This window comes from Canis aureus, chromosome 21 (assembly GCF_053574225.1).
Source record: "Canis aureus isolate CA01 chromosome 21, VMU_Caureus_v.1.0, whole genome shotgun sequence".
NCBI lineage: Eukaryota > Metazoa > Chordata > Mammalia > Carnivora > Canidae > Canis > Canis aureus.
The window spans coordinates 10761907-10786221 of NC_135631.1; the positions used below are offsets into that span (position 1 = coordinate 10761907).

Sequence of the window (24315 nt, forward strand, 5' to 3'; positions counted from 1 at the left end):
GTGGTGAAGGGGTCCTGGGAGCCAGGCCTCTTCACCAGCGATGTGGGGAGGGGCCATCCTGGCGGGGTTGCCCGAAGAGCGCAGGCCCCTCCCTGCGGCTAGTAATAGCTCCGGTGGGGGCAGGACCCCAGGAACTGTGCTGAGGGGCCTTGGCCTCTCACTGCCCAGCTGGCCCAGTCTGCTTGTCACCACCCCACAAGGCTCTGGGGGCTGCTGTACAGAGCCCAGCTCAGAAGCTGTTCTTGTACCCAGAGGCCCTGGGCTGCAGAAGGACTCCTGGGAGCCCATCGATGCCAATGGCCTGAGCGTCAGGTTCTGCCCTCAGGTGTAGACACGTACCCCGGATGAAACATCAGGAGAGACTCTGGGATTTCCAGGAGCCAAATTTAGCTGGTTCCCAGCCCCCCAGCCCCCCAGCCCAGTCCCTGCTCCCCAGCACCTGAGCTCTATGGGTCTGTGGGCTCCAAGCAGCAGAGCTCCCTTGGCAGACATGCCCGACCAGGGCCCACCTGCTGTTTCCGGGAGCCAGAGCCCTGCCAGGCCAGACCACTCAGATGCTGTGTGTGAGCTTGTGGCTATACCACTGCTCTGGGCTTTCCCCGAAGCACTTGAGGGTTCCTGGCTGAGAGTCCTGGGGTGGAGGCCATGCCCCCTAATCTCTTGCTATGGGACATGAAGTGAGAAGGGCTGTAAGGGGCAGGGCCTATTGGAGCCATTTGCCCTCCAGGAGAATCCTGCTGTCCTGCCAACTGCACCCACTCCCAGCCCATCCAGACCTGCTCTTGGGGTGGAGTCGGGAGGGCCCCTAAGGTGGGTAGGGAGTCTGGACCTGAATAGGACAGATTGGGGGTGACATGAAGCCATCATAAGCCTGTGTTCTCAGCAGCTGTGTATGGGTGTGTGTGTGCACATGCTTAAGCACATGCCTGCACATGTGTTCACGTGGATGCCCCTGCTTGTGGATTGTCAAGCAGGGATGCCAACTGGCACATGGGGCCATAGCCTGGGTTCCCTGAGGCCCTACAACCTCAAAGCCAGCTCAAAGGCCTGGGCAGGAGGGAAGCCAGGAGGCCATAGCCCCAGGGCTGGGGTGCAGGACTCTAGTGTGTCCAGAAGGCTATTCAGGAGATGGGAGGCTCAGAGGAGTCGGCGTTGGTGACAGACACTGGGTGTGCAGGAAGATGGGACCAGTGAAGGGGGTGGGAGCTGGGGAGGGATCCTGATGTCAGACCCCCAGGGTACTCAGAGCAGTGAGCCTAGAAAGCACCCAGAAGTAGCAGGTGGGGTCTGTGCTGGTGGGCGGGGACCCTGGTGAACCACAGGCTCCAGGAGCCGTGGGGGAAGCTGAGTCAGGACTGGAGTCTGAGGGGTCACGTAGGAGGCTGTGAGCGACAAGGGTCCCAGGTCTGCAAGCTGTTTGCTTGGTCCAGTCTGAACGTGGGATGGGTGTGTTGCTGGTCACGTACTAGGAGAAACATGACTGGGGGACCCAGGTACCAGCCAGAGGGCACCATGGACACTGCTGGGGGTTACATGGGGACTGCTTTGTCAGACGTGTCACTGTCCCTCCTGGCTTCCCAGATGTTGGCTGGGAGGAGATGACTAACTGCACATTGGTTCTCAGTTTCTGTGGAGTGAGGATGGGTGGCATCGGTGGGACTTGGAGGCATACTGTGGCCAGGGGCGGTACTCAGCTGGGCATCCCCACAGGGGCCCTCCACACAAGAACAGGGACCTGGGGTGTCCCCAAGGGGACAGGGAGCTGGCAGGAAGGAGGGCTGGAAATGGAGATTTTCGGGGGCCACATGCCCCACAGCTAGTGAAGTTCCCAGGAGGGGCCCATCCCCAACCCAAAACCCCCAGCAGCCACTGCAAGCGGTGGTCACTGCTCCACTCCTGACAGCCCACTTTATTTGCAGAATCCATTACAGATTATCAGTTAAGGGGTAAAGTTCACAGGAGCGGAGGGCCCCCTGGGGGCAGGTAAGGCCCTGGGGCTAGATGGAGGCCACCCCACATCAGGGGAGGGAGGTGCCCTTGCCTTGCTTCCTGCATCCCAGTTTGCAGAGGTTTCATGGCTGGTCCCACGCATGTGCAGGAACCCTACCCCAGGTACCGGGCACATGTTAGGGGGTCCCATGGCCAAACGGTCTGTGGGTAGAGGGTCAGGGCCGCAACAGACACCAGGGTGGGGGGCTGTCATCCACGCACTTTATTAAGACGCACCCAGAGCCTGCCCCGGCTCTGCTGTGGAATGTGGGTGGCAGGGCTGCAGCCCCACCTTGAGCACCAGGACCAGTGGGTGGCCTTTCACCCCCACCCCCACCCCCACCCATGAATAGCCCCAACCAACAGGGGCGCAAACACTGCTCTCTGGAGGATGCGGGGATGGGGATATGAAAAGCGCCAGAAGCCCTTCCTGTCCCCGTCCCGCCTATATTGCCAGCGCTGGGCCATCCCCTCCAGCATGGTGTTCCCCAGGACTGACTGAGAGTCCGGGGGTGGGGGATGGGGGTGGGGGCTGGTGCTGAGTCCTGCAGCAGGAGAGGCAGGAGGGGACACGGTCATCTCCCCAGTGGGCGGTGTCCTTTGGCGGCAAGGCAGAGGTGGCAGGCAGTGGGCAAACTATGCACAGTAGGTGTCCGCCTTCACCACCTGACAGTACATGGTCATAGCGAAGGTCAGACCCAAGAGCTGTGGGGACATGAGGGGGCTGGTCAGGACCGCTTCAGGAACCACGGGCACAGGGGTCCTGCCCACAGACCCCACCCCGTAGCTTCCTCCCCGGAGGCCTGGTCCTCACTTCTCCAGGAACGCCTCCCCCCGATCTTGGCATAGGGGACACGCTGGGGGTTCCAGGGCTTGGTCCCTAGACCAGCCTTTCTGTCAGCGTGGCCACTGTGGTTCTGCTGGTAGCTTCAGGGCCCCTCAGCTCCATGCCCCCTCTCTGCCTGCCCATCGCCCAACTGATCACCTGAGTGTTTGTGCACCCCAGGAACGGGCTGCCCTCACCTCAGGGCTCTGTGCTGCCCAGTCCCGTGACCACCACCCACCACAGCCACCGGGCTCAGGCTGCAGGAACAAGGCTGACCTGCCTGTCCCTGAGAGGTCAAAGGTCACCTGCCCACAGAGTGGCCCCTGACCATCCCTCTTGAACCCCACCTCTACTGGCGAGCCTGGGTACTCGCTCCAGTAGGCTCCAGTAGGCTGGAGGCCAGGTGGGTCCAGCTGGCCCCTGAGGCAGGCCCCCCACAGCCTACCTGTACCAGTGCCGTGCACAGCCCAAAGATGCCCACAGCCAGAAGGTTCTCCTGGAGCCATGTCTTCACCGTCTCGTAGCATGGCTGGAGGCAGAGGGTGCGTCACAGGGGCCATGAAGCCAGCCCTTCGCACCCCCAGGTCCCCAGGGCCAGGATGTGTGGGGAGGGTGGGTGCTCACCGCCTTCCACCAGGTGCCAGGTGCGTGAAGTCCACAGCTCTCACTGAACTCTAGGCAGCAGGAGTCGGGCACGCGGGTGGCATTATAGACCTCAAACCAGTCGGTGTAGTTGGAAACCCCACAACAGCGAAACTACGACAGGCACAGGCTAGGATGGCTGGGGAGCCAGGGGTGGGCCCTACCCCCTACTCGGCCCACCCCAGCCCCCACCCCCCGCCTGCATACCCACACCCAGGCTCACGTCGGTCTGGATGATGCTCCATGCATTGGTGAGGCCAACGTTGCCTGGGGTGCCGTACAGATGCAGACCCTTCTTCAGGTCTCGTTGGGCGTACCTGTCGATCTGCAGGTGCAGTGTGGTCAGCAGGGCCACCCACCCCAACGGCCAGCTCCACCTCCCTCATCCAGACCCCACAGGCGCCCCACATCGCCCCCTGCCCGTCCCTGCCCTTGGGCCCTGGCTGGCACTGGAGTGAGACACCCAGCATGAACTCCTGTTAGCTTCAGGTATGGAGACGGACAAGGACAGAAACACCGTGAGTGGTCTGCACATGCGGGGTGTTGGCTGAGGGGCCCAGAAGCTACGACACCCCCGTGGCCCCCGGAACTTGGTTCCCGAGACCATCCTCCAGCGGAGGAACTGGGGCTCCTAGGTCTGCAGGGTCGACCAGCACCAGGAAGCCTGGAGGGGACTGTGCCAGAGGACCCAGGGACCAGGCCAGAGCCCCCACCAGGCAAAGGCCAGAACCGTGAGCAAAGTGAGGAGCACAGGCCCCGGGTCTAACGCAGAGCATAAAACACGGAAAGGAGCCTTGATTTTTAGTACATGTGCTGCCGAAGCGAGCACAGGACCTTGAGTAATGTAAATCAATGACTGCGCGGGGACAGGTGTTTTCCTACCCAGTGGACACTCGGTCCAGGACAGTGGGAGTTCCGCCCACACCCCTGTCCCCCCACTCCCACTGTGCCAGAATCCCAGAGCCTCCAGGGCATTGGCAGCCCCTCCGGGACCCGCCTCTGGTGGCTGTGGTGAACAGCGGGACTGCCCTGAGTGGGTAGCGGGGCCATGGCCCCTTGCTGGGTGGGGAGGGCAGGGTGGCCAAACCTTGTCAGTGTAGGCGAAGAACAGGACAGTGACGGTGACCTCCAGCAGGAGCACCAGCAACAGCGTCACAAAGAACTGCAGAGGAGATGGGTGTCAGGGACGGCCACACCGAACCCCTGCCCCCTAGCCTGTGGAGCCTTCCAGGGCTGGGGCTGCAAACCTAAGACGGGTGCCTCCAGCCCAGGGTCCATCCCTGGGGACCAGCACGTGCCCCTTGTGCTGCCCCACCCCCCTCTCTGTCCCAGGGGCTCTTCTCTTGCTCCACTGACCCCAGGGGACGCACCTAGGCTTCATGCCTGTGTCCCTGTGGCAGGCAGGCAGGTGGAGCAGTGCCCAAGGCAGGGGGCCCTGGCAGGGGGTAGGTCGGACCGTGATGATGCTGAACCCTGGGGATCACAGCCGTCGGAGCAGCCAGGGGTGGCCACCACCCCTTTGGGAAAGACCAAGGTGAGGGGACAGCCACCAGGAGCCTGAGAAGTGCCCCCGTACGGCACAGACCTTGCCCACTGGGTAGCACCCGCCCCCATCCGAGCACCCCCAGAGGCACAGCCCTGACCCAGGCCAGCTGAGCAGCAGAGACAGCCTGCATCCACCTTGCCTTTCCTGCAGACAAGAATGAGATTAGGGCAGGGACGATGGGGACAGGGCTGGGGAAGTGGGCTCTGGACTCCCCCTGCATAGAAGCCTGGGGCTGGGCTCCCCCCCCCCCCCACTGCAGCTTCCTGCCCTGGGGCAGCTGGGGATCCAGCCACACCCCACCTGCTGCTCCAAGAGATCAGAGCCCCAGGCCCTGATGGGAGCATCTGGAACGTGCTGAACAGCTGGGGAGGCTGCACATCTTGGGGGGCGTGCCCTCAGGGACCCCACCCTGGGCAAGAGCTCCTCAGACAAGGTCAATTTGAAGGGGTGATTTAGGACTGGAAGCTGCCCAAGGCCTTTACTGGACACATTAACAGGTGAGGAACCTGACCCGGGGACACTTCCCCTTCTCCATTATCGGTGATTAACGTCCCCGGTAAATGTGTCCAAGGCAGAGGTGGGGACCGTGAGCCTCTCAACAGAGGGTCCAGGGACAGGAGCCAGGGAGGGGTCCCAGGAAGGGTGGTCTCAGAGTAGGCTGGAGGGGCCCTGCCTGGCACTCGTGTGCGCTTGTGCACGGGTGGGCATGTGAGCACACACGTGTCCGTTCCATCGCAGGAGGCCTCCACGAAGCTCTGAGCCAGCAGCTCCCCAGCACCTGACCCCCACCGCCCCAGCCTGTTCTGGAAGGCCCCATCAGAGCCCCCAGGGGCTGCCACAGGCCATGGCGGTGATGTGTTCCTGCCCGGAGGGGTCAGCGACCCAGAGGCACCCAGCGGGGGGCACTCACAGTGAGCAAGAGGCACTTGTGCTCCTTGATGGCGCCGATGCAGCCCACGAAGCCGATGGCCATGACAAAGGTCCCGGTAACGATAAGCAGGTTGGCAGCCGACAGGGACGGGAAGGAGGAGGACAGGGTAGCGAAGTTCCCCTGGGTGGCAGCCAGCCAGATGCCAACGCCGAGGATGCCGCAGCCTCCCAGCTGGGACCACCGGGGTGGGGAGAGAGGGCAGTGAGGCCACCACCCACGCCTCCCAGACCGCCCCAGAGCAGGCTGCAGTCCCACCGGATCACTGTGGCCATGCAGAGTGGCATCCCACAGGCCCTGCGCACCCTCGCCTGCCCCGCTGACCTCCCAGCACCCAGCTGGTCCCAGGGACCCCATGACTCAGCAGACCCCCAGGGCTCGGAGACCACTCCCTGGTCCACAGCCACAGTGATGGGGACCCCAAGGTCCCCCACCTATGGTGGGGAGGGGATGGTCTAAGGAGACTTTTTTTTTTTAAGATTTTATTTATTTATTCATGAGAGACACACAGAGAGGGAGGCAGAGACACAGGCAGAGGGAGAAGCAGGCTCCATGCAGGGAGCCTGACATGGGACTAGATCCCAGGTCTCCAGGATCACGCCCTGAGCTGAAGGCAGGTGCCAAACTGCTGAGCCACCTAGGCATCCCTAAGGACACTCTCCATTCAGGACGTGAATGGGGTGGCTGCCCTTGTCCCAATGATATGATGAGGCAGCCTGGGCAGGAGCCCCAGGGCTTCTCCCGAACATCATCTCTCCAGGAAGTGTCCCCTTTTGCCCCGAGCCTGGCCCACGCCTGCCCCACAGCCTCTGGACCTGAGCAGTCAGGGAGACCTGCCCTAGATCCCTGGAGACTCTGCCGGACCACACACTCCTCTTCCTAAAACCACCTCCCAGTGGGTGGCCACACTCCCCATCAGCCGCCTGGTGTCCCCCACTGTCACTTTCTTTTTTTTTTTTATTTTTTTTTTCTTTGATTTTTTTATTTATTTATGATAGGCACACAGTGAGAGAGAGAGAGGCAGAGACACAGGCAGAGGGAGAAGCAGGCTCCATGCACCGGGAGCCCGACGTGGGATTCGATCCCGGGTCTCCAGGGTCGCGCCCTGGGCCAAAGGCAGGCGCCAAACCGCTGCGCCACCCAGGGATCCCCCCACTGTCACTTTCTAAGCACAAGCCCCAAAGCACCCGCCAGGCTCTGGTGTGGACACCAGCACAGGAGCGGAGCAGACAACCCCATCCCTGGCCCTCCCCTGGCCCTCGCGGCCTGTCCTTAACCACTGGGACTTTTACTGAATTTCATAGTTGCCCTTTATTATACACAATTAAAATGAGAGGAGCAATGCTGAGCTCTGGGGAAAGCCAGGCGGCCCTGGGGACCCCTCCCCACTGCTCACCATCTGGCCTGGTCCCCATGCCCTCAGCCCCCAGGGCTCTCCTAGGGACGACGTCCAGCCCTTGGAGTGATCACCCTGCACGCCCGGGACAGGCTAGGTCACAGACTCGGGATACCATACCCACCCAGGGCCACCACAAGCCCTGCATCACCCCCACAAAAGCCTCCTGAGCCGAATGGCCAGACTCCCACCTCATTTCCCAGATCAGTAAACTGAGGCTGGGAAACAAGCCACCTGTCCAGTCAGTCAGAGGCAGAGTCAAGGGAAGCCAGGGCCATCCACACACGGCTCCCCAACAACTGGCCTGGTTCCCTGAGCCTGGCAGGGACCCCATGACTCAGCAGACCCCCAGGGCTCAGAGACCCCTGCCCAAGGAAGCCTCACCTTCCATGTGCCCGTGCTCACCCCTTCCCCTGCCAGCTGGTCAGCCACGCCCTGGGGTGGCAGTGGGGCCACCACTCCCTTCTCCATAACCCGCTGGGGAGTGTGCACACCACGTATTAAGCCAGGCTGGCAGGAGACTGCAGTTATGGTGAGGGGGGCGCAGAATGCAGTTCCCAGCCCAAGAGCAGAGGGGCCGTGGCTCCCCGAGTATGGACAGGCTCTGGGCCCGGTCCAGCGGCATCTGGGATCCCTCCGGGCCTTGCCTAGGCTGAGCGGGGCAGGAGAGCCCCCCTGCTGAGCCCCAGCTCAGCACCATCCAGTGGCGGGGGGTAGGGTGGGGTGTCCAATCAGCCCAGGGTGAACATGCGGGTCCTCTCTGGTCCCCCGCCCCTCTTTGCACCTTCCACAGAAGAACTTTGATCTAAAAATTATAAACATCTCCTCTGAATGCTGCTGGCTCGGGCGGGGTCCAGGAAGCTGGGCCATCCTGCCTGTCTGAGCCCCTCCCCAGGGTAGGTGGGCGTCTGCGGCTCAGGTAAGGTGCGGAAGGGGGCAGGGCCAGTGCCCGCAGGCACCAGGTTAGGGGGAGCCTGGTGCACAGGCTGCCCTGCCCCTGGATGGATCACATGGCCCTGGAGGTTCCCAGAGGGCCCACGGTAGATGGGGACAAAGGCCTCCGCCCACCTAGGCCATACCCACCCAGGGATGTGACTCCTGTGAGGCCATCTCCATGCCATGATCAAACCCAGGGCCATGACAAGGCTGCCCAGACGAGGCTCAGAGGTGGCAGGGCAGCCGGGGGACCCACCCGGAGGAGTGGCTCCATTGCCCCTGTGCCTGGGTATGTGCCCAGTATGAGCAGCCAGCTGCCCTGTGGTGGTTGGGGGGGGCAGGGGGTGACACCCCCACTGCAGAGCTGGGCTTGGGCACAGCCCCACAGCAGAACAGGGTCTGCTGGCTTCAGGGAGATGTGCCCCCCCCCCCTGCCGTGGGGAGAAGGCGGCACCCCCAGCAGCCCCGGCGCTGTCCGAGGTGCTGACCCCAGGCCCAGCCACTGAGGGGGCACCCAGCACCTCTGGGCACCCCACGCCCGCCTGATGTTCAGCCCCACTTTCTCACTGCTTAGGGCACTGGCTGGACTCTCCTGTGGGAGGCACCACTCAACATGATGGGGACAGAAGCTGGGACAGGCCGTGGCTCATTCAACCCTCCCAGCCAACCTACAGATGAGAAACACGGCTGAGGGCTTTCCTGGGGCGAGGCCCCTCGCCCGTGCCTGTCAGACGCCCAGCGCTGTGTCCCCACAGCGTCCCCGCTGCCTCTGGGATCTCCAGAGATCCCAGGGGAGGGGCTGCCCTTTGCGGTGCTGCGCGTGAAGGGTGCTGTGGCTGGGGACCAGGGAGGATCTGGGTCAGGGAGGGCATGAGGGTGGGCCACTCCCCATGGAGACGGCACCTTGACCGGCCGCCATGCCCAGGCCTTGTGGCAGCTTGTCCCCCACTGAGCCATGCAGCCCTCACTTTGGGCGAATCACATCTCCAAGCTGAGCCCCCGGACGCCCCTCAGTGGGTGAGGCTGCCTCCTGAGCAGGTCCCTGAGCCCAGAAGAATTATTCCTTCCTCACAACCCCACTGCCTGCCTTCAAGGACAGTAGACGGCTCCTGTCAGCAGGAAACTGAGCCCGTCTGAGCTCCCTCGCCCCATGGGAACACATGAAAGGGCACAGGGAGGACACGGCGAGCAGAGCGGCTGTGGGAGTCCAGCTCCCGGGGAATCTGGGGGGGCTCCCCACTCCCAGCACTGGTGGAAATGAATTTCCTTAATTAACTCTGCACACAACGTCCCACCTCCACCTGAGATGGCAAAAGAGACCCACACTGTGACACACACAGCCCACGCTGCTGGACACCTCTCACCGTCAGCCTCACACACAGACGCATGTCACAGACATGCTGCCCTATGACCTGCCATATTCCAAGCCCCAAGGCCCCCCATGTGCAAGCATGTTTGCATAGACCAGTCACCAAAAACTCAGACACACACTCACTAACAATGTACGAGCACAGTTAATAAAATTACCTGTAATTTTGAAAATGCTTCTGCATATGCAGTTTTTAAAACATTTTGGCAGGAAAATTATAGCCTCCAAGTGCAGGAAAAAACAAGGTCCTTTAGACTCAGATGCAGAGCATGAAACACAGGGTAAAAGAGGCTGAGGTCGCTGAGAGGCTGGGACACCCCCCCCACCCCCGCACAGATGTTCAGCCCCACTTTCTCACTGCTTAGGGCACTGGCTGGACTCTCCTCCCCAGCCACACGAAAGCCCATCTGGCTCCCAGGAACAGACCCCATGAAGCCTGAGAGGGGGACCCCCACCCCTGCCCCTCCATCCGCTGTGGCCTCTCTGTCTCCCTCCATGTGCCTCGAGCACACGCCCGATCTCCAGCCCTCCCCTGTCACCAGCCCCAGCCCAGTACCCGGCTTACACTCCCCCCTCATCCTGCTGTCCGTTTTCCTGTCTGCATTTTTCGGTTTGGCTTAGGGCTGGGGGTATAGGGACGCCTCGGTCTGCGATGCCACCCCACCCCCAGGCCCATGAAGGGGCAGGTGTCAGGTGGCCCTCTGCCACTGCCCCTCCGGCCAGCAGATGGCAGGACAGCTGGCCACGTCCTCGGAACACAGCGGAGGGCCGGGTGCCCGCAGGGCCTGAGCCTGTGCCCAGAAGCCCCTCGCCGGGCAGCCAGCACAGCCTCGGGGTGGGGGCTGGGCATGGCGGGGTGTCTCACCCCTCCCGCCAGCACTTTGGGAATGGCAAAACGTGTCCGCAGTGCCAGAAACCAGGTCTGCACCTGCCCGAGATGAGTGAAGGGGCTGAGCCCCTCCTGGCAGGCCGAAACATCCCCTATACCTCGACTGGGCCCTGTTACCTGGGGGACAGCTCAGCAGGGCGCTCACTTAAAATCTACGCCATGGCCTGCATGTAATTTTCTTAAACGCCAACCAAGCCCCCGCGCCAATCCCCAGCCCCATTCACTCACGCCAGCCCCGGGAGCCCCAAAGCTCGGACGCAAGGAGACCAGCCCCAGCCCCCAGGGAGACAGCCCCACTGGCCGAGGACCCCCTGAGGCCAGTGTCCAAGGAGGCCAGCAGCTCCAGGAAGGCCCAAGTCCCCCCTCCAGGGCAAGGAGGAGCTCCCTGGGGGCCTCTGGGGCACAGAGAAGGACCACAGCAGCAGAAGCCCTGGCAGGCTCAGTCAGTAGAGAAGGTGACTCTTGATCTCAAGGCTGTGAGTTCAAGTTCCCTATTGGGTGTAGAGATGGCTCAAAAATAAGATTTAAAAAAGGGGGGGCCTGGGTGGCTCAGTCGGCTTAGCATTAGACTCTTGATCTCAGCTCAGGTCTTGATTTTGGGGTGGTGAGTTCCAGTCCCCGTTGGGCTCCAAGCAAGAACCTCAGCGGCCCTCCCTGGGGGAGGGGAGGGAGAGGCCATGGCCGGAGCCCCAGGGCAGCCAGAGGGCAGACAAAGCACTGAAGCACAGCAGAAGGACAGGGCCAGGGCCACAGACAGGAGGTACAACTGGGTTGGGGACCCCCGGCCTCAACTCCCACTCCAGCCCTTCATGGCCAAGGCCACAGCTCTCTGGGGGCACAGAGCCCTGCTCCTGCTACAGCCCCCCCACCTCTGCTTTGGATACAGAGGGTTCCCTAGAGAGGCCTGGCAGGCCCGCCTCTCCCCCTCGCTCGTCTTCCAAAAAAGGGTCGACTCCAGGGACACGCACAGAGGCACCGCGAAGCCCCTCTGGGCCACTGGGTGGACAGGCCTGACAAGCACCCAGGATAGTGCTGGCACTGCCTGGATCCCCCTCACTGCCCGCGGCCACCCCCAACCTCTCAGGGAGACCAGCAACCCAGCAACAACCCACAGGCCTGGTGCCGCCATCAGGGCCTCTATACACAAGCGGATTGTTGCTGCTCACAGTATGTCCGCGGCGGCCCCCACCCTGGGAGGGAGGGCTCTGCGGGGGGCGCAGCACGGCCACCAGGCACCAAACATTCCCAGGCCCCAGAGCCCCGCCCATCCCCTTAACCAGCTGCCAACCTAAGGATGAGAGTGCCCTGACTTTTGACCAGGGAGTCAAGTGCCCCCCCCTTCCTGGGGGCCCTCCACTCGATCCCACACACAATCCGCCCACCCTCCCTGCACCCATCACAAGGCTGCACAGCCACCCCTACCTGCGGTCAGCAGGACACCCCCTGCCTTAGCCTATCGCACAAAGAAATAGGAGCCAGGACCCAAGGATGCCCCCAGCACCATCAAGAGGCTGGGCCAAGAAGAGCCCCAGGGTCTGGGGTCTGAGATGCTCACTGGTCCTGCCCCTGTGACCTCAGCAGGCCCCCGTGGCATGCTTCCTTCCCCAGCTGCAGGGAGGGTTGGGGGGAGGTCATGGCCCCCAGCTCTACAGGGCCCTCTGCCACCATGTGTCCACTCCTCCTCCACCAGTCTCTGACACCCACTTGGATGTCATGCATCACCACAGGGGAAAATCCAGGCCCCCCCCTGTGCTGCAGCTGGGGAAGGGGAGACCCTGAGGAGACCCCGAGGAGGGCAGGACTCACCCAAAGTCCTCCACTGGCCTGCGCAGCAGGAGATGGCAGGCAGGGCTCCAACCCCCACCCCAGCCACACAGAGGGACTCTGAGCACAAGTTCAGGCAGAGGCAGGGCAGCGAGCAGCCCAGAGCTAGGGAAGGGGGCGGGGAGGGACACCTGCCAGGGGTGCAGCAGGAGGAGGGGCCCTCAACTCGGCTGATCCCAGTCTGGGAGGCACAGAAACAGGCTTACCTTGCTAAGCTCAGCCCTGCCTCCACTCAGGTCCCCCCAGGACCCCCGAGCCACAGAGACTGACTGCCCCTGGAGGAGCCCCAAGCACTCTGACCCAGGGCAGGGCAGGAGCAGGAAGAACATGTCCTCCCGCTCCCCATACCCCTACCCCTCTCACGGCAGGGGGGCTCTGTAGGGGCTGCACGTCTCCAAACCCTCACCCTGTGCCTGGCATCACACAGTATACCTGCCTGCTCCCGGGAGACACCCCCACCCCATGGTGGAGGCCCTGACCCTAAACTGCCCTGGGCAGGCCTCAGATGGAGGCCCCATGTGCTGTGGGAAGGCAAGACAAGGTCTGGGGGTCAGTTGGCTCTGAACTCTGGGGGGGTACCTGTGCTGTCCCAGCTCCCTGTCTCAGGGCACCCCGGCTTTAAGCACTGGTGACAACATGCAAGCCTGTCTCCTTCCCTGAGATGAGCCGGGGACCCAGCCAGTGCAGGAGGACCTAGCAGGTCAACCCCAGGACAGACCGGTGATGACTGTTTCCTGTCCCACAAGGACCCAAGGTTGGATACCTCAGTCGTCCCTTCCCAGGCCCAAACAGAAGCCCCCAAGGAAACCCCATCCAACAGGGCCCATAAATAGGACTCGATGATCTCCTGAGCCAGCCCTCCCGCTCCCTGCCTCCCCAGGCTGTCAGGAACTGTGGTCTCAGCAGGGGCACCCTGGGGCTAGTGCAGGGGTGGGGGGGAACCAAATTGCTGGGGGAGCCAGGGGTGCAGGAGCCTCAAGGGGCTAGGTGGTCTACCTCCCTCAGGATCGAGGACCTGAGGTAAGGGGGTGCCAGGCAGGGCTTGGAGGACAGAAGAGCAAAGACGAGGGCAGGACATAGAGAAGTCATTGCGGATGGGGCCCTCGGGAGTCCATTGGCCTGTGCCTGCAGCCTTACCTCCTGTCACCCCCCCCAACCAGGGCCCCCGCACCCACGCCCGCTGGGAGCCACATGTGGGACAGACACAGCTGCCCCACCAGACACACCCCCAGCCTGCTCCCCACGAGCTGGGGCAAACGCTGGCCCAGCACTGACCTGGCCAGCCCTGCAGGGTGGGGTCAGAGGCAGTGACACAGGTGCATGTCTTAAGGTCCAGCCCCTAGGACTCCCCTCCCATTACCTCAGCCCTGACCCTCACAGCTCCAGTGGGGAGACTGAGGCATGACACTCAGGGGTGCAGGGCGGGGCTGTCCTCTAGCTTCCTAGTGACAGAGGGGGAGGCCAGCACCCCCAGGTACAAAGGAGCTGGGGGCTCGGGGGAGGGTGCTCTGGCCTCCGCCCCGGCCACCTGCAGCCCAGCTGATCCCTGCCCAGGGACCCAGCGTCCGGACCAGTCCCACCACACCTCATGTTGGAGTGCTTCCTATGGGCCAAGGGCAAGCCGGGTGCCCCCTTCTGACCCCCAGGGTATCAGACCCCAGCTGGGCACCATGCTGGGGCAGAGAGGGGCCCAGGTCAGCAGCAGGAGACCAGTTTGCTTCACAGGGAAGTAGAACTGTGGAAGAAAAGGGAAATGGATTTTCCAGCCCAAGACGGGGTCCCAAGGGGGGTTTCTGATTTGCTCTTTTCCAGGCTGAGGCCTGGCAGAGCGTGTCTGGCCTGCAGCTGGTAGGGACGCTCCCTCAGGGCTCCCAGGGCAAACATAGCCCTGCCTGGGGACCCACTGAGGGGGGCTGCTCTCAGACCACAGGCTCCCTTGAGGGGTCCCCTCTCCTGCCCCCAAGCAGTTGTCCAGATGGCTGAGGAGAGGAGATAAGGGAAAGGACAAGACTTGCCCACGTCCCGGGACCTGACTACCCACCACACCCACTGCCTGCCCCCACCCCAAGCAGTCGGCCACCTACATCACCACTACTGTCAAGTCTGGTCACCTGCAGCAACACGCAGACTCTGCCAGCCACTCAGTGCAACCACACCGGCGCCCCCTGCAGCTGGCCAACATCCCCCACCAGAAGACGTTCACCCCTTCACACCCCTGGGTCGGGCTCCAGCTGTCACGCACCTCTGCACCTCTGCCGCCAGCTCCTGGCCTCAGGGTACTTCACTCTGGGCCTGGGCCTCATCCCTCCTGAGAGTCTCTCGTAGAGAAATAACCCTTGGCATGACCACCTCTGGAAGCAGGCATCTGGGGAAGGGTTCCTTGGGTCTCCTTGGGTCACACCCCTTCCGGGGACCCCTGACTCCCTCTACCACTAGCTGGGAAGAGGAAAGTACAGCCTGACAAGAAAGGCAGGTGCAAAAAGATAGACCCAGGTCTCTGGGTATGTGGCCTTAACTGGACAGCATGTAAATGGCATGAAGGATGGCCTCCTTGTGGGGCCCAGAGCCCAGGCTGGAGCTAAAGCCACACCCTCACTCCCGGTTATGGCCAGAACTACCCATGGAGCAAGAGGGACCTTGGCATCCTCTCTCCACCACGCCTCCTAGCCCCGCCAGTGGAACCCCAGCCTGGCCAGGCTTGTTCCAAGACGCTCCCTGCAGTTACGGGACTGGGGCTGGGTGACGACTTTGTCATCTCCCCACCCACCCAGCCACCCAGCCAGCCTTGTATGGAGGAAGAAGAGGCCACCCTCTAGGACCAATACCTCTGGACACACACCTCCTGTCTGAGCACACCCAACCCACCTCAGCAAAAGTTATGGGTGACCCCCAACACACACTCCCCCCACGTAGGAAGAAGAGCCAGCAGGGAGGCCAAACACCTCCCCAGCACACTCCGGGGCCCAACACCCTGGTCAGTGTCAGGCCCAGCCAGAGAACTCACCGGTGCACACACCCCCTCCCTCCCCACAGCACCTGCAGACACTGGAGGGGACCACCCGGCCCCCAACAGCCCCCTCAGAACCTCCTAAGTCAGACCACTGGTGCGGGGTGGAAAGTCAAGAAAGGACGCCGGCTGCGCGGAGGGAGGGGAGGGGAGGGGAGAAGAAAGAGGAGGGGAGAGGAGGGGATGGAGGGAGGCACCAGAGTTCCACGCAGGAACCCGGGAACCCGGGCGCAGGGGGGCGCAGTGCCTAGCCTCCCTGTCGGGCGCGCAGGTGCGGGACATGTCCCGTCCCAGGAGGACAGCAGAGAGGACAAGGGGCAGCGGCCTGGAGTGCAGAGCCTCGGCCCCAGAGCCCCAGAGCCCCAGAGCCCCGCGGTCCCGGAAACCCGCCTCCCGCAGGCCACCCCAGCCCGGCCTCCAGCTGGAGTGGCGACCCTGGGGCCCCCCCACCCCGCGCATCCATCTGGGTCCCGGTGTCTGCCCCCCATCCCAGCTGGGGCGGTGACCCTGGGCCCCCCCACCCCGCGCATCCATCTGGGTCCCGGTGTCTGCCCCCCATCCCAGCTGGGGCGGTGACCCTGGGCCCCCCCCACCCCGCGCATCCATCTGGGTCTCCAAGTGTTTCCCCATCCCAGCTGGGGCGGCGACCCTGGGCGCCCCCCGCCCCGCCCCGCCCCGCCGCCACTCACCCAGAAGAGCAGGTTGAAGGCGAACATGAGGAACTTGACGCCCTGGAGGCAGCCGCGCGCCATGCTGCAGCGCTTCAGCTCTAGGAGGAAGATGAAGGAGAGGTCCAGGTAGAAGACCACGTACTTGTTGCCCTTGGGCGCCGTGCAGCGCGCCTGAGCCGCCTTGGGGCCGGGGCTGGCGTGCAGGCCGAAGAAGGGGCCGCCGTCCCCGCCGTCCCCGCCGTCCCCGCCGTCCCCGGCGCCCGCGCGCCCGTACAGGCTGCTGTAGCGCCGGAAGGGGCCCCCGCGCGCGAAGCCCGGCTCCTTGCCCTCCGGCGACGGGCTGCGCCGGTAGGTGGACTCGTCCGTGCTCGAGCGGCGCATCGCGCCAGGGCCGCCGCCGGGCTCAGCGCCCCGCGCCCCGCGCCCCGCCGCGCCGCATCCCGCCCCGGCCCCGGCCCCGGCCCCGCTCCCCGCTCCGCCCCGGCGGCGGCCCCGGACACCTGCCCGCTCCCCGCGCCGCAGCCCCGGCCCTCGCCCCGCGCCCGCCCGCCAATCCGCGCCCGCCCCGCCCCCCAGGACCCCTCCCCGCCCCCAGCCCCCGCCAATCCGCGCCGCCCCGCGATCCCACCGCTCGCGGGCGCCGGCCAATCGCGGCCCCGGGCCGACGACCCCGCCCCGCCCCCGGCCCCGCCCGCGCTGGCGCCCCCCCGGCCCCCAGCCCCCCTGGCCTCCGCCGGGCCCGCCCGGGAGGAAGATGCTCTGGAAGGGCGGGGACTGCGTCGGGGGCCCGGGGGCCCGGGGGCCCGGGGCGGAGGGTCCGGGAACGAGGTCGCACTGCCCCCGCCGCCGGGCCGAGCCTCGGACCGCACTCGAGACGCACAGGGCGATGCAAATGAAGGGGTGACCCAGTTGCTTTCTGGTGGTGACCTGGGGCGGCTTCGACCTGGGTTCAAGTCAAGAAAGAGGCTGCGCCGGACGGTGTAGCCCCGAACACTCCCTGGGGGGGCGCGCTCTCCAGGGACCCCCGAAGCCCCGGCCGTTTACAGCTTGGATGGGAAGAGGCCTCTGTGGGCACAGGAATCAGCCTGGGTTACCCACCCCGGGGTGTGGGGGGGCTGCCCCTGAGAGGGACTGGGGCTGGGGAGGCTGCCTAGGAGGGCAGGCCAGTCCTCAAGAACCCTGGGCGAGGCTTTTAGACTCACAGGGAGGGGCTGGAACTCACAGGAGGGTCGCAGGGCGGGGTGCTCCCTGGGTGGGGGCACCCCCCTCCCCTGGTCCTGTTTCTCCAGGTAGCATGAGCCACCTGCTCACACACAGCCCCTTCTGCTTTAATGCTCTGCTGCCACTGTCTGAGAATTACTGGTCTTTTTGGAGGGGGCGTCACATTTCATGTTGCACCAGCCTGAGCCAGAAGTCAGACCCTGCCCCTCCTGGACACATCCACGCACGTGCAGCGAGGACCCACACCAAGCTCACAGATCCCCAGGGTGACCCGCACACACACGCACAACAGTCTAGGTAGGAGTACATATGCATACTACACCCGCACATTGGGGGACATGTTCCCTAAGCTGCACCCTAGCTCACCCCACTGGTGGGGGCATGGTCTCTGGGGCCACTGGTGTTGGGGGGAGACATCAGCGTGTAAGTCAGACACCGCCTTCCTATCTGGCCCTGGGCCTGCAGCCCAGGAGGCCAAAGAAGAGCTGAGCTCCTCCTCCCGGGGCTCTGGGCCTGGGGCTGTAGCCAAGGCCTACCAGGTCAGCATGGGAGTCCACTGGCAGTGTCCACCCAATGGGACAGTCCTAGAAACTGAAGCCCAAAGAGGGAAGGGCTGGCTCAGGGTCCCTGAGAGTTGGGTAGCAAGAGCTCAGAGCGCGGAGAGGTGGGAGAGAAAGAGGCGGATGGGAAGGAGGAGGGGAGGCAGGAGTGCCCAGGAAGGGATACTGACAAGGTGACAAACTGAGAGACAGTGGTGTGGGAGGCAGCATGTTGAAGGGGGGGAGGGATGTGCAGCAGCCAGGGCAGGACTACCTGGAGGACTGGGGGCCCAGTGAGGTCTGGCAGCCCTGCTGGGCCCTGAGGACCAGGAGCATCAGACCTCTGCTGCCCCCTGAAGGCCCCTTGTAGAACTGCACTCAAGCCCCAGGGGCCAAGCCTGAAAGCCTCTTCCTGCAGAGCAGAGCTGGCCCTGGCAGGGAGGGGGTGCAGGAGAGTCCCAGAGTCCTTGCCTGTCTCACAAGGCTGGCCAGCCTGGGGTTTCCCATGCCCCCCATCTTTCCCTCCTTCAAGTGTGCTTTGGTACATCTGGGCCCCAGAAAACGGACACAACAGTGATGTGCCAGGGGCCCAGTGTAGAAGCAGGCAGCGGAGGGCCCCACCCCAGCCCTACAGAAACCACTGCCCACAGCTCTGCTCAGGAAACGAGTGACCCCCTTGAGACCCCAGCACCCCCTTGGCTCAAGTCAGCAGCTCCACAGCCCAATACGAGGGTGGACGCCCTGGGATGCTGAGTGAGTGTGTGCTCAGGGTGCAGCTGTGGGCACAGGTGGCCAAGGGAGGATCCAGGGCTGACCCAGCCCCACCCCACCTCACCCCATATGCCCTACACTGACAGCACCCCCACAGGCTGGGCTCAGACACACTCAGGGAGGCATGGCTGGACCCCGGGCACAGACACCTGCCGCCAGCTCATCAGTTTTATCCTTCTCAAAGAGTCTCGGGCCCCAGATGAGTGAGGAGTGGGGCCTGAGGGGCGAGAATCTGTCTCCTTTTGGGCCTGGCTCCCAAGACAGGGCCTCCGAGGAAGACGAAGCGGGGTTGGCCCAGGCTGGCAGGAGAGAGTGATGGGCAGGACTCCTCATGGAGCCCCAGACTCACCTCTCCACCCCTTCATCATGCTGGAGTGGGGCAGGGAGAGGACACAAGGGGAGTTGGCCTAGGTTCCCACAGTGGGCCCCAGCACCCAGGGGGCTCTCAGCTCTGTTTCACTCAGCTGTCAGTGTCCCAATGTCCCCCAAAATATCCCATCTACAAAACCCTGCGCCACCCCAGGTGGTGAACAGGAGTGCCTGATCTGAAATAAAATTAGAAAATTCATCCAAGGGTCCTGGGGCCAGCTGCAATGAGGACACAGGTCCAGGCTGAGGCCAAGGGGGGCGGGGCTTTCCTCAATGCCCTGGCCCAGTGTCAGGAACCTCAAAGTGCAGCCTCTCCCCCGCAGGGGTCCCCTTCCTCTAGCAGGTGGGGCCCCAGTTAGACATGGTCAGGAGATGGCATCCAGCTGGCTCAGACCCTGCGCCAGGACCCGAAGAGCATCCAGCTGGTAAGGCCCCCGGGGCCCGGGGTGGATGAGCCCATGAGGCTGTCCGGGTCTGCACTGCTGCTGCCACTGCCCACCCCGACTGGCATACCTGGGCCTGCAGCAGGAAAGAAGCTGGGCGGCGCTCGGTTCCTCCGAAGGTGAGCCAGCAGGTGGGCCAGTCGTCAGTGTGGCCAAGGCAGGCTGGAGCCCTGTGGAAGGAAGATGGACAGGTTGGAGACCCACACCAGACCCTCTGCGGGGGCTCCTGGAGGCTGAGCAGGCACCAGGGGAGGGGGGGGACAGCCCTCCTCTCAGGACCAGGTCCCTAGGACTGGAGAGGGCGCCGGGGCTGGTGGGGAGGCACTGCCTGACTCAGGAGCTGGGAGCGGGGGGTCACGTAGGGCTTTGCTCCCAGCCTTGGGTCACTCGTCCTGAGACACCCCGGGAGGCAGGCAGACTTGCGGGCACAGACACAGGGACAGCACACAGGGGTCCGTGCATCCAGAGAGTATACATGTTCAGAGGCGTGGATTCATGCACAATGCGGGATCCGGCCTTGGGTGTCCACATGCCCCAAGATGCCCTGCACCCACCCATTCCTGGGCTCCAAGCAGACATGTGCCCTGAGCCACCAACCTCACTCTCCCCGCAGAGCCAGCTGCTGATGACTCACCGGGCCCACTTGTCTGCCATTGGCGTTCACGGGAGCATTCTGTCCTCCCCCAGCAGCCAGGGGCTTGGAGGGGACCCCCAATCTCATGGGGTGCCTGAAGGCATCCCGGTCAGGTGCCCCACACCTCACTCCTCAGACCAGGTGCTCCTTGCAGCCCCAGGGGCAGGGGGGAACGGTCAGTCTTCCCAGCAGCCCAAGGGCAGGAGGGGACTGCAGGTTCAGTAAATCACCCTGGCAGGTGTCTGCCCCCCACACCCATCCTCTTGTGGGCAGCCCACTGCCTGCCAGCCCACCCAAACTTATGCCTGGGGTTGACCAGAGGCCACAGAGCAGAGGGAGTCCTGGCTCCTCCCCCCAGGTGACCTGATACCTGTCCTCCCCAGAACCTCAGAGAGGAGAGGATGCACCTGGGAGCCCTCAGCAGTCCCCATGCCCAGGGAGGAAGCATCCACGGGGAGGTTTCAGGCCCAGAAAGTCGGCAGCAGGGCGGGGGTGGGGGCACGCACGTCATCCACTTTCCCTGATAAGCCCCCAAAGCCCACAGCAACATTCTAGGAGCTAAAAACCATGCACCATATGGTGCCATTGTGCCCTCTACACCCCAAGACCTGGGTGTCAGGGGGACAGGGCCTCCTGGCAGGGCCTAAAGGACAGATCTACCAGCAGCCCCTCAAGCCTCCTGGGCCCCCCAAAATGTGGAAGTCCCATGGCCAACACCAAGTGGAGGCTGGATGAGACCACTGCGCAGTGCCGCTCCAGCCCTCACCCCCCTGCTCCCCCCTCCCCCCGAGGCAGCCCCTGGATCCTCCATGAATGACCTCTGGCCCTTCTGACCTCCATAGCCCTCCTCCAAGAGTGCAGAGCCCCTACTCCCATCTAGGGCAGCCCAGACATGGCCGTGCAGCTGGGCCAGGCTGCAGGGGCCAGATGGGACACCAGCTGGCTCCATGGTTCACCCAGGCCCAGCCTCCTCCTCCAGGAAGCCTCCTTCCCCATCCTCTGCGTGCAGGGTCTGATGTGCCGCATCCCAGGGAATGGAACCTGTGGCAGGCAGCAGGGACAACCCGAGGAAGAGCCCCAAGACCAACACACCGGCAGTCCTGGGCTGGGCCTGCTCGACTCTCCAGGGCTCTGGGATGGGCAGTGGTTGGAGGACCCCAGAACAGCATAAGCCATGAGAAGGCCGTGGGCACCTACCTGGCCGGATCCAGGTCCCACTCAAAGAGGAACTACCCCAAAAGCGGACACAAAGGTGGGAGGATGCCAGGGGCTGGGAGGCAGCAGGGGCCTGGCCTGGGGGCACACACCCCAGCAGGGACAGATCCTGGGCAGAGCAGAGCCAGCCGCCTCCCCGGGGCCCCCAGGCCCAGCAGGCTCTGAGGCGGCTTTGAGGAGCCAGGGAGGCCCCGCCAACACAAACAGTCCTGTGGTGTCGGCCTTCCGGCTGCTGATCCAGCCCCTGCAGGCCCCAGGCCCCACAGTCCCCAGGCCCACCCGGCCCGCCCTGGGGGAGGGGTACCCCCTACACACACAGAGCCTGGGCAAGGCCAACCCCCATCTCAGGGTCCTCCCCTACATCCCTGCTCCTCCTGCAGCCCCCCCACCCCCCAGGGGGGCATTTCTGTCCTGGAGGTGGTGGTGGAGAGAAACCATCAGGACCCTGTCTCAGGTACCCAGTGTGTGCCCACCCACCTCCAGGCCAGTGTGGTTCCCCCAGAGCCCTACCACATGGGGCCCAGACCACAGGGCTGCCTGGCAGTGTTGTTCCCAAATGCCCTGAGCCCGGGCTCGTCCAAGGGGTCACTAGGTCAGGGCCACCACAGCCTCAAGCACGCTTGCAGACATCGTCACTCAAGACTCCTCAATCCCCAGGGCCCAGGGCTAGTGCAGGCTCAGCAGGCAAGGGACCCTGAGTGACCCAGAGGAGGCATACGAGCATGGCCGTGCAGGGACCCTCCACCCTGTAGAGCGCTCCCCCCCCCCGCCCCGCCCGTGAGTGCACATCTGCATCTGCCCAGAGCAAGAGGAGCAGGGGCCAGGCCTGCATTACCAGGACTGGGTCCCTCCAGCTGGGCAGCTATAGGTTCTACCCACACTCTACAGACGGAGAAATGATGCCAGGACTGGTGGGCAGGGTCGGCTGATTCCCTGTACACTGGGCCGGGCTCTTGGCTGGAGCGTCTCAGCAGCAGAAGCTTCCACTGCTGTCCTCCGCCCCTGCCTGCCCTGCAGTGACCCTTTTCTGGCAGGAAGCGTGGCTCACGGGTTCCCAACCACATGTGGCACAGCCCTCCCTCCCTCCCTATGCCCCCCCCACAAGATACCCTATGCTCCAAACGCTGGCAGTCTCCCTCCCCAGAGGCCTGGGCCACATCTGTGCTGACACTGCACCAGAGAGGAGAAGTGAGGGCCCCCCTTCCCCTGCAGGCCCCCGAGGCTCCCCTCCCCACCCCTCCTCCCCACCAGTGCCTGGGGCCCTAAGGGCTCCCTCCCGCCCAACCCAACTCCCCCCACAACACACACACAGAGGCCACCCAGGGCCGAGGCAGCTGGCAGGGCTGACCTCTGAGGCTCCCCAGTGTCCTGCAGGGTTGAGGAAGGCAGGATAGAGACAGAGAAGAGGACCCAAGGCCCCACAGGGTGTCCCTGCACACCTGTGCTGAGGGGTGCAGCCGGGATGCTCCCCACCGTCTGTCCTTGGAAATCAGGGAGCTGGAGGGAGGAGCCCAGGAAGAGGCCACCACCACCCCCAAATCTACACACAGCTCACAGAATTCCAGGAATGTCAACTTGGCTCAGGCCTGGATCAAGGCGGGAGGCTCATTCCCCTCACTCTTTCAGAGTAAACAACTACTCCCAGCAGGAGCATGGGTGGGGCAGGCCCTGGGCCCCTCCTCCAGGAAGCCTTCCACCCCAGCGGCTCCCCAAGTTCCACCCAGCTGACAGCCTGGGTCCCCTCCGCTGTGTCCCTCACCTGCACAGTTGCCAATAGTCTCTGCAGGGGAGCCTGGGTCTGACCCCAGGCCACCGTGACTCCAGGCCCCCTCTCCTGTCCCTCTTGTCCAGGCACAGGATGTGCGTCCAGTGGGTGGGGTGGGGGGGCAGCTGGGAAGGGAAGTGGCCTCTCTCGTGGCTCTGCACGTGGCAGCGTGGAGGATGACAAATGCACTGGGCAGGCTGTCCAGGGCCCAGGCAGAGGTGGCCAGCGCCTCCCAGGCCCCAGGGGACCCTCAGGCTCCCTCCCTGAAGCTGAGGCCAGAATCCACCACCCACCGTGGGAGGGTGGGGAGTACAGGCCCCACTCATGCCCAGCCCACCTGACTAGCTGACACCCGCCCCACCCCCCCCACCCCCCCACCCCCGCAGGCGCTGCTCTGGAACACATCCATCCCCACAGCCCCAAAGTCTGCCTCCTCCAGGGAGCCCTCCCTGCCTACCCCCACACAGATCTGCACCCCGCCCCCCTGTGGCCCCCGGATCGAGGAGCTCACCTCACCCCGCCCCCAGGGACACAGCCTCATCGTCCCTTCCACCCTCTGTGGCTGCTGCCCCACCATCTCTGACTCCACCACCTACTCCAGCCCTGGCACGAACCCGCGGCCTAGAGCTGCCCGCAGGTATGGCCTCCAGGGCCCTATCCAAGGGGTCCCCCGGCCAGGATCAATGCGCTCCCCGACACACGCGGGCTCTGCAGGGCGCCTCTTCCACGCCGCCCTCCAGGACCACCCGCTCCAGCCTCCGCCCTGCTCTGAGTCCTCAGAGCCCCGACCGCCCGCACCCCCAGGCCCTTCCCCCAGGGCCGCAGAGGGCGGCTGGGGCGCTGGGGGGGCAGGAGCTGCGGCCGAGCCGGCCGTCGGGGCTACAGAGCGGCCGAGCGGGCCGGGCCGGGGCGGGGACAGCCTTCGCCGCGCCGGGCCGGGAGGGGCCGCGGGAAGGTCCCTCCGGGGCCCCCCGCCCCCGCCCCCCGCCGCGGGTCCCCGCGCCCCCGGCCCCGGCCCGGCCCCGCCACTTGTTGCTGCGGCTCGGCTCGGGGCTCCAACTCTGCGCCCGCTCGGCTCGGCCCCGGCTCGGGTTCGGGTCCCGGTCGGGGGTTCCGAGGGGCGGGACCTCAGCCGCATCCCCGCGGACCGGCTCTGTACCTGCGCGCGGTCCGCCCGCCGCGCAGCTGTCAGTCATGCGGACACGAGGAAGGCGAAGCGCCGCCGTCGGGCCCTTTCGGTCCCGCTAGGCCGCCGTAGGCCGGGACGTACCAAGGCGGAGGGCCGGGGGGGGCGACGCTTGCTCCGGTCGCGGCCGCGTGGGCCCCGGAGCCCCC

At 64.6% G+C, this 24315-nt stretch overlaps 1 protein-coding gene across 7 annotated transcripts; it reads right to left on the reverse strand.

Annotated features, from left to right (window-relative positions):
- Positions 1–1882: 1882 nt before the first annotated feature.
- TSPAN4 (tetraspanin 4) lies at positions 1883–24285 on the reverse strand. Of its 7 annotated transcripts, none has more exons than XM_077862943.1 (9): positions 24140–24285; positions 19437–19536; positions 16042–16121; positions 5914–6105; positions 4545–4619; positions 3681–3782; positions 3440–3571; positions 3261–3344; positions 1883–2694 (listed from the first exon to the last, which is right to left on the reverse strand). In XM_077862943.1, exons 3-9 carry the CDS (start codon positions 16102–16104, stop codon positions 2626–2628), a joined length of 717 nt encoding a protein of 238 aa, XP_077719069.1. In that variant the 5' UTR covers positions 16105–16121; positions 19437–19536; positions 24140–24285; the 3' UTR covers positions 1883–2625. The 7 variants fall into 7 exon arrangements, with proteins under 7 accessions (XP_077719069.1, XP_077719068.1, XP_077719070.1 ...); XM_077862942.1 differs by lacking the exon at positions 24140–24285 and adding an exon at positions 22975–23120; XM_077862944.1 differs by lacking the exon at positions 24140–24285 and adding an exon at positions 22771–22873.
- Between the last annotated feature and the right edge of the window lie 30 nt (positions 24286–24315).